This window comes from Zeus faber (genome assembly GCF_960531495.2).
Source record: "Zeus faber genome assembly, chromosome: 22".
Taxonomy (NCBI): Eukaryota; Metazoa; Chordata; class Actinopteri; order Zeiformes; family Zeidae; genus Zeus; species Zeus faber.
The window spans coordinates 14695225-14705224 of NC_137209.1; the positions used below are offsets into that span (position 1 = coordinate 14695225).

Genomic DNA, 10000 nt, shown 5'->3' on the forward strand with positions numbered 1-10000 from the left:
TTGCGCGCTTCTTCATGCCGCTGGGCATGCCGACCAACCCCCGACATCCGAGGGGGAGCCGATGGATTGCGATCGTGCAGTGCAGGTGGCTCACGCGCAGCAGATGTTAGGAAAGAAAGACGCCGAATGACAGCGGTGGATAGTTTGTCCTTCTTAAAAGACATAATTAGAGAGCCTTGTGACCCCCAGCGCCCCCCCCAAAAAAAAATAAAAAATGTAAATGCCGTACAGGAAGTGGAAACTATGGACTAAATCAAGGGGTAATTTACTCAAACCAGCCCAGCCAAAAGCATCAAGGCAATATGGGTTTTTACAGATGTACAGAAGAGTAAAGGGAGAAGGTCAGCCCTCTGGCTGTTTTTCGGTTTTACCTAATGGGTGCTATAAAAGTCGAGGCAGCTCGGAGAGTAACTTAACTTCTTCAGTCATTTCGAGAGCGGAAAACAACACCAAATCAATGATATCATTTGGAGAGGCAGTACGGTACGCCTCAAAAAGAACTTGGCGAAAAAGAAAAAAAAAAAAAAAAAAGGAACCACTGGCAAACATTTGCCCGGACACATGAGCATTACGCTCTGTTCTCGAAAGGGTAACGAAGCGGAGAGGAGGGGCGGTCTTCCCGCGTCGTCGCTGACAACGTGTGTCGAACTCGGCCCAAACTCTGACCTGACAGGAGAAATGAAGGATTCATTGTGAAATATAATTTAGAGAAGGAATCAGTGTCCAAAACAGAATTTCCAAGATTAGTTAATGACACACAGTGGACTCCTCTTATTCATGTTGCCCGCGTGCAGCATTCAATGCACTGTCCTCGGAACCTGGAAATAATCAGGGTATCTAAAACGATCGCGAGAGGGATTCAAAAGTAACTAAAACGTTGGAATATAACGACCGGAAAGGTGACGCCGGGTTCCACGGGTCGACCGCGTCGGACGTTACCCGCTTAGTCCCATATCGGCTCAGCAACACCCATGAGAAAAGCACAAGATGTGCCCGGGGGATGTGGCCTCCCCTTCCGTGACTGATGGAGCGCACCAAGCCATAGGGACCTTTTCATCAATCAGCCACCACCACCACCACCCTTCAGACTGAGCCTGCCAGCGGCAGACCTCAACAGCCTCCCTCCAATACCAATACTAGTCACACCCATAACAACATCTGCATGCATCTCCTTTTGGGTTGGGGAATTATGAGAAAGAAACAACAAACAAACATCTGGATTTTCGTTTTTGGCTATTTATCTCCCCTCCCTCCTCCCCACCCACGGGTTAGGATGATCAAATCTGATGTTTAAAATATCGAAATTTTCCGTGAAGGCATTTAAAAAAAAAAAAATTAGAAGCTGCATCACGTTATGTACTACGTCTACTTTGCCAATGTACTGATTCTCAAAATAACACCTTCCCTTTTAACTTGTGGACGGAAGTGACTGGAAACGTTGACAACTTTATTGTAACTTAATTGCCTCATTAAACCGACAAATCCAAACCAGACTTGACATCCTCCCCCTCGTAAAGAAAACAATTGGGTGCCGTCAAAATATGAAATGCCACCTTCAATTTGTGCATCTGGGTTTCTTTCCGCCCAGTCAGCAAAACACACAACATAATGCCACAACATTTTTTTTACACCTTCATGTGCGGAATGGCCAAGAAATACAAGCACGTTCGCATGCTGTGGGGTGAGCTTAGTGCTACTTTTAAATCTGCAGCTGGCAACACACCCGCTGAAGGACACCTGGGTTCCTAGGTGTGGTCATTTTCAGAGCTATTCGCTCCCCGTTTTGACACCGGAATTGCTCCAGGACACTGTTTTTTCGTCCACTGTGCCCGGAGCACGGTGATGCGCCATGAGAGCTTGGCAGGTGTGTTGCAATGTATTAATTCCACTAAAAAAAAAAAAAAATCACAGAAATTAGCTCCTGTGTTAAAAGATCCAAATTGCAAGGCGGAACTGAATCAGCCGTTCCAGCCAAAATACCTGCCCTGTGTCCATCAGAACAAGTTTGAACTATCAGTGGTAGGAATCGCCAGGGATCTCACGAAACAATATGTGACCCCCGCCTCGTACTTTAGGGTCACATTTTGAAATGTGACATTGTTGGGGTGTTTTCCACATAATGTGAGAGTGCAGAATCAGAGCTTCAAAATAAGGTATCACTTAATCAAGGAATCATGCAAATATTATGGTAGCGATTATTTTCTAAAGATTAAGGTTTTGGAAACAGAAGTCTTGAGAAATCAGCCTTTAAAGGCTCTTTTAGAAATACCCATTTAGAAACACAATCAGTGCTTTAAATGGCTGCCTTTGGATAGCGCTGTACTCCTTCAATGAGATGATGTTGAATGTGTTTTTCTGAAATAATATATCAATCATTAATTCATAAAAAATATTGGAAAATGCATAATTCAAGTTAATCCTTTCATTTTAAGTTTGAGTATTTTTTGCATTCTGGGTTCATGCTCACTATACTTGCAGGACCCCACTATTATTCTGTAACTTCTAAACATTAAAATTTCCTGCATTTTTCGTTTTATGACAATGATCGTTTTAAGAACGCGGCACTTTTCAGATCACCAAGGGGCCGCTGCCATTTCCGCAATATAATTGAGCTTTCCGCCACCCTCTTCTTGCAATCCATAACAACACGGAGATGATGTGTTTTCACGGAGAGGTGAAATTTCTTGTTGCTGGTGTTTGTTGTTGTCGTTGCGTTCAAACACCGCTTACGGAAGTGACGTCAGCTCTTCTTCTTGTTCTTCATGTGAGCGCAACAGTTTATCACAACAAGAAGACCCGGTGTTCATTTATCATGTTATTTAATCGAAACGGTTTCACATTCTGAGTTCACATCACTCGGAATAAGGAAGGGATGATCTTGATCTGCATCCCCCCAGGAAATGTTTTCTGCATCCATTTATTATGGAAATTCATGGCGTAACGGAACTTAGTTAATCCGCGATCCATACCCGTTGCCCCAAACGGTTCGCATTGCGTGTGAACCGCGGCTCACTCCCAACACTTAACCATCGTAGTGAAATACAGATTTACTGCCCCTGTTACTTTTTAAAGTATTAATTCCTTAAAACTCGATGCAGAGTTGCAGTGAAAAGAAGAAAGACAAGAAAGATGCACGCTGCGTTTTTACTCTGAAGCGGTGATTCGTTTACGCTGGCTATGTTGCTGCTACTTTATGTCGGGAATGAGCTGCACGATGTCGCCGCTGTGCGTCTGCACGTCCGCCATATTGGAGCGGATCCGATATGGATGCGTACTGAGAGATGCAGACGTCTCTACAAAATCGACTGTAACATGCTTAACTCGGAAGAGACTTTCATGATATTTTGTTTGTTATCTCCTTCCTCTTTGGGGCCGCTCCCGTTAGGGGTCACCACAGCGGCTCATCTGCCTCCAACACATTCTGTTCTGCGCATCTTCCTCCCTTACACCGACCGCCTGCAAGTCCCGCCTCACCGCAACCACACACCTTCTCTTTGGCCTTCCTCCTTTCCTCTCGCCAAATTTAACATGATACTGGTTACTTATTGGAATTAAATCCAGTTTCTGGGGGCGGATCTAATCTTTCCAAATGTACGTGTTCTAAATATTGAGGGGGACGTATCCCCTGCGTTCCCCCGAAATCTACGCCTATGACCTCGCTTAACACAATCTTGGCTCGTAAACAAAAACTATTTCGAGGTAGCCTGGATCTTTCCGGTGGACAAAGCTAAATGAGCGTTCTAACGGAACCGTTCAAATGCTCTTCACTCCGTTAGTAGACGACGGAGTAAGAAAAATAATGGGAATATAACATTTAATCATTTTGATAGGATTTTTTTCATTAAATGCTTTGATTTCATTGTATTTGTGTAATTTGTTTTAGACGATGTTAACTGAGTCCGGTCACATTAAATCATCATAAATGATGGGGTTTTTTTGCAGTGGGATAAATAAACTAAATATTTCATACAATTTCATAGTTGAAAGAAATGCTTGGGATGGCTAACTGAAAACAGACAAACTTTTCAACACCACTGTGAGTAGACACTCGTGACTGGAGACACAGGTGTCTCTTCTCCGCCCACTGCGTCCGTGTCCGCTCTGCACATTCTTCTCTAATCTGACTTTTTTCCCTAATTCTACTCATCGGGTGTGAGCGACGCGCAGCGCTGATCGCTGGAGCAAGTGAAAATGGAGACGACATATTCTATGAAAAATAAAAATCCACACAAAGCTGTGCGCGAGGCCCCAGACAATTACCAAACTATGCCCGATGGAAAGACCGCCCATGACTAGGAGCGATGGCTGTCGACCAGTTTCTTTACGTGTGGTCATCGCTATTCGGTTTGATTACATGTTTGCAAGTAATTAAATTGCGTTTCAGTGTCTCCATTAAAAGTTTAAAAGTTTCTCCAACTACAGGAATCGTACTCACACAGTATTGTGTTGGAATACCATGATTACCCACTGTAGTGGACAGTCCGACAATACTGTTTTCACTACAAAATTAGCGGGTTTACCCAGGTCTTTATTATTTTTTATTTTTTTTTCCCCCGGTGTGTCACGTTCAACGTCACGAACACGGGTTACGAGAAAGGGCCGTGTCATGGTTCCAGTGTGATTGGGAATAAAACAGTAGAGGAGAAAGCAGCATAAACAAACAATGACATAAAACTGTAAAACTTGTGAAGAAAAAAAAAAAAAAAAAAAAAAAAGTATTTTCAGCCGTTCGAAAAGAATCGGACCGTTCGTGAACCACCCAACGCGAACTTCAACGTGTATCGCATCGCGCCGGTATGGGGGGGGGGGTCGTAGCAGGTCGACCCGGGTGTCCTCTTCACATTAGAGTCGATCGGAGGTCGAGCTGATAAAACCCTGTTTCTATTGCGGCGTCATTGGACCAGCGACTGAAACCCGGGTTTTAACTTTCCCACCGATGACAAACACCAGATGTTAGCGGGTGTTGCCGGGTTTTTTGGTACAGGGGGGAAGCGGGAATGCGAGGTAGGGCCCCCATGGATCGGAGTTGTTGTTCTAGCACATCCCACAGATGCTCCATCTGATCGGATCCTCAACCCCAGCCATCCATATAATGTAGAAGAAAAGGTGATTCATCAGACCAGGCCCCCTTCTTCCATTGCTCCAGTTCTGACGCTCACAGGTGCCATTGGAACAAGATGAGCAATGATATTCACTTTACCTGCTTGCGGTTTTAATGTTGTGGTTGATCGGTGTGTATGCATACAGTAAAACATGCTTGCTTCTCTCAGAGCCCTGTACACCTCGCCCATTATCGACTCAAATGTGTATCCGCTTGTTTCAAGCCCTTTCCTGAGGCGCTAGTATTGACTTTCTTCATGCGGAGGCCGCCCTATAAACGTTAAAAAAAAAAAAATGCTTCTGTTGTTATGACTTTTCCCCCTCAAATGCGTGCATGCACACTTGGCTAAGCGTCACCCCCCTTCACCCCCTCTCAACAGCATGACTTGGCTTGTCTAGTGATCCTCAAAAAGCTTTGTTCAAGACAGACGGACTAACAAGCTTATCCTATTACACGCCTAAGCCTGTTAAGAAAGAACCCCCCCCCGGACTGAGCCTATACAGTATAAAATCCCCCAACCCCCAATAAATGGAATGGAATGCTCCAATTGTTTGAATGACTAACTATTTTAATGGTTGCCTGACATTTCAGGGCAAAGGGCCAAAAAAAATAAAGGCGTGACTCGAATCACTGGCTGGATGCTGGTTAACAGGGCCAATACGAAGACTGTACCGGTTGGCAGCTCGCCCCACCATCGCCCCTCGACTCTATCTCTCCCTGCTCTGTTTTATTTTGTTGACACAACACAGTGAGTCACCCTCATGATGATAGGTTAGCCATTTATGTGTTTAATACCTATTAAGGAAATCATTCTTTGCACACACTGCGATTGGGGTGACAGGTGGGCCATCTGGCAGGCGCCTAGGAGCTGGTGCGCGTTGGGAATTCCGCAAAAGTATACCTACAGGTAGGGACGCAACCGGGATCCAACCCAGACATGTTACCGTTCTTGGCTGGGAGGCGATGTCTGGCGAGCACAGGGACATCCTGACCGAAAAACTGTGTCGGGGAAGGGGCTTACGAGTCACAGAGCTCCGGCGCAGTCAGTCCACCGATGTTTTCAAAACGTCAATGTCCGCCAGGTGGGAATCTGGAATACTGTAAAACACAACCCAAACGTGTCGAAAGGCGCCAGACGCCCGACCGGCATCCAGCCCCCTACGGCAAATCAAAAGCACATCAACTGGGGGTGTTTGCTGAAAACTACGCCAATAAACAGCCAGGAGCGTGCGCACACACTCACTCACTCACTCACACACTCACACACTCACACACACACGGAAGTGGGCCAAAACACTCGATCTATGGCCTCAAGAGCCGTTCATACAATGCTCGTCTTTCAAGCTGAGAAGAAGACGGAGCTGAAAGGGCAGGCTCCACTCAGATGTTCACTCGGATGTTAGAGAGGAGACGAGATAAGGGAGGGCTTGCGTTGTTTGTGTTGGCCCCGGCGGGTGCGTTGAGAAATCACTGGCGGCGATTCCAGAGCCAGAGGTCTACGCCCGAAAGTTGACCAAAAACAAACAAAAAAAAAAAACCTTCACGTTCGGGTCACAATGGAAGGCGGTTTCTTGTAACGCCATGTTGCAATCTGCGATACAAGCGGGAATATGTCCTGCATTAGCGTCAGAGGGAGGGGAGGGGGGCTCTCTGGCCTTCCACGCAACAGGGAGTTGATTGAGGGGAGGAAAGGAGAGAGGAGAGGAGATGAAGGGAGATGGAGAGGGGGCGGTCTCGGATTGCAGTCGGGCCAGCCATAATTCCATAGACAACCCCAACCACGACCCTAATGACACCGTCAGGAGCCAGCGGTCTTTCCACAGTCTCCCTCTCCCTCCACCTCCCTCCCTCCCTCTCATGAACAACCTCATAAAAAGTTGCTCATTTCATGGGTTTGCAACAGATAGTGTTGCCGGGCTATATCGACAAATTTGAATACGACAGTATTTGTCGGCGCCTCAGCGTCGATAATTTGACGATGTTTTGATGATGACTATTGGTTCTTTCAAAACATATGCATACACAACAAACAATCACTGCTAACGTGGGTATTACGCCCACACAGGTAGAGGCATTGAGTCGAACAGCATATGGAGATCCATCTTGCATTACTTTACCGTGATGTTTCGATGACCAAAATCTCACATGATAGCCGGACAATCCAAAAGATCATTAAAAATGGCAACGTTTTCATTTTTTCATCGTGCAGGTTTCCCCCCTGGTTCTTCGTTCTAAGACGGTCGCTCTCTTTCCTTCTTCCTATTGATGGATTTGACCACCGGACCAAAGGCGCCGCCAACAATGGAAACAGCATACAGAGGAGCACATACATAAAGTAAATACATGCACGTTAAGTTACTCTTTCTGATGGAGTGCCAGTGAAATAACTATCGGATAAATATCAAATATGGTTGTTTTCCTTTTGCAAAATAATCTGATGGGTTACCACTTTAAACTGCCTCCCCCCCCCCCCCCCCCTCCTACTAGGGTCTTTGCACCGTGTGATGTGGCACGTCGGAGAACCCCTTTAAAAAAAAAAAAAGAAAAGGGAAATCCCTTTCAAAAAAAAAAAAAAACAACAACAAACTTCTAAAACACGGACATTTGGACGCGTGAGAGCCGGGTCCCCACTCACCTCTGCTGGAAGAGAAAAACATGGGATCGCTCCGCATCGTGGAGCCAGACGCATCGACGGTTTTAATCCCCACAGCGGCGCTCAGAAGCGGGCGTGAAACGAGGAGAGGTTCGCCTCTCCGCGGGTACGACCGGCTGCCTCTGGGCTCTGGACTTTTTTTTACTCTCGCTTTATTTCGTTTCCACGGCTAAAGGGCGTATCCCGCTCCGATCTGTTTCAAGTGGGGAAGATAACAAACAAACCAAATGCCTGAAATGTGCCGCTTGTCGCCCCCCTTTCGCTCCGGAACCGGTGAATGGAGGCTCGGGCTGTGCGCCGCGGACCCCGTCACAGTTTGAAACTTTTCTCCAGAGTTTCCCCTCCTCTTTTCCTCCGTCCAGCTCAGCGCACACCCCTCTCTTTCCCCTCCTCTTTTCCTCCGTCCAGCTCAGCGCACACCCCTCTCTTTCCCCTCCTCTTTTCCTCCGTCCAGCTCAGCGCACACCCCTCTCTTTCCACTCCTCTTCTTCGTCCAGCTCGGCGAGCACACACCTCTTTCTCTCTCTCTCTCGCTCTCTCTCTCTGTCCGTCTCTGTAAATTCTATTCAAAATTTAAATTTAAAGAAAACGAGTCAGAAAAGAAAAAGTCAATATGTATATTTTTTTATTTTTTTTTCTAGAAATAAAAATATTGAATTTTAAACATAGCCTCTTGAAAAAATATACATAGAGAGCAAAGGATGAACTGAAACACCTTCAGAAAAGTGTAAACGTTGCGCTTAAAAATATAAACATGAAAAATGAAATGTAACTATTAGAAGCACGTTTTAATTAGAGTATGTAGTCCCATCACAATAAGAACTTGGAATATGAGCCGTTTTTGTCAACACGGGGAGCGGGTACGCTTCACGGAAGCCGCCATGTTGCGCCGCCATGTTTCTACAGGAGCCCAGAAAGGACAAACCAAACGCCGGCTCTAGAGAAGGAACTTTCAGGTTTTTCCTGCGAGTTTGGCGGCCAGCGTCTCCTCCGGGGGGGGGGGCCGCCATGTTGCACCGCCATGGGGAGGGCTTGTTCAGTGGGTTGCAACCTCAGCGCTAGATGCCACTGAATTACATTACACACTGTACTTTTATTTTTGACACTTAAATACACATATATTTTTTTTATACTTAAGGCTTTAAATTAAGATAAACCTAAGTTTAAAATATTGTATATATAGTTATAATATATATATAGACATGGGTAAATAGAGTGCATTGCCTTGAACTAATAATATATTTAGGGGTAGTAGCTCAAGAGGTAGAGTGGGTCGTCCAGTAATCTGAAGGTTGCTGGTTTGGATCCCTGGCTCCTCCTGGTAGCATGCTGTAGTGTCCTCGAGCAACACACTTAACCCCCATAACTGCTCCCGATGGCTGTGTCGATCGGTTGTATGAATATAATGGTAAGTTGCTTTGGACAAAACTGTCTGCTAAATGATGATGTAATGACTTCACCATCCCTCCCTGCTTATGTATCTCTCTCCGTCTCTCAAATTTTCGCAGTGAAAGGTGAGATTATAAAAACTCTCCACCCCACTCCCTCAAAAGTCGTTTTGTTATGCACTTCGGAAAAAAAAAAAAAAAAAACTGTCCCGCCTCCCTCCCCAACCAAACAACACACACCCACAGCAGATGGGATATTGAGCTCAAGCCAGCGCTTGCCCCTGGGGATGGGGGCAGCTTATGGTAATGGAGGTAATTAGACCCAGTCTCTCTCTCTCTCTCTCTCCCCCCACATCTCCCTTTCTCTCGCCCTCTCTCCGTCGTTGACCACCCTTCCCCGCGGAGAGAGTCAACACGGGCACACCGGGACCATTCAGACGGTCACTTAATATGCATAGACCAAAAATAACCATAATTCATAAACAAATCAGTCATAATCGGAATAGATTGGTCGAAACCCCCCCCCCCCCCCCCCCCAAAAAATCTTTCCAAAGTCCAATCATTCCAAAACCTTCTTAAGAACACCCCACGACGAAGAGCCCCGCCGGCCGCGAGGTCACGGCGTTGCTCTGCGCGCACGAACCTGGAAGAAGCGAGACGTCTTCGAGAAAACCTTAAAGTGTCCCGACCTGCTCCCGGCACTCACCTTTTCTGTTTTTTACATCCTCAATAAAACGTCTCCCTTTGCACATCCACCACAGGAATTGCTCGGAGAGGTATTTTTACGGCCAAGGTGCTGCTGCCTGTGGCGCTGCATTGCACCGCGCGGTATGCGCACCAGATGACCCTGAAAAGTCG

General features: G+C 46.2%; 1 protein-coding gene across 1 annotated transcript in view; it reads right to left on the reverse strand.

Moving 5' to 3' along the window:
- afap1 (actin filament associated protein 1) overlaps window positions 1–8057 on the reverse strand; it is a 41614-nt gene extending 33557 nt beyond the window's left edge. Inside the window, exon 1 of the mRNA XM_080023734.1 lies at window positions 7737–8057. Within this exon, the coding sequence (XP_079879860.1) occupies window positions 7737–7773 (37 nt within the window). The 5' untranslated portion in view covers window positions 7774–8057. The remainder of the gene's footprint in view (window positions 1–7736) is intronic.
- Between the last annotated feature and the right edge of the window lie 1943 nt (window positions 8058–10000).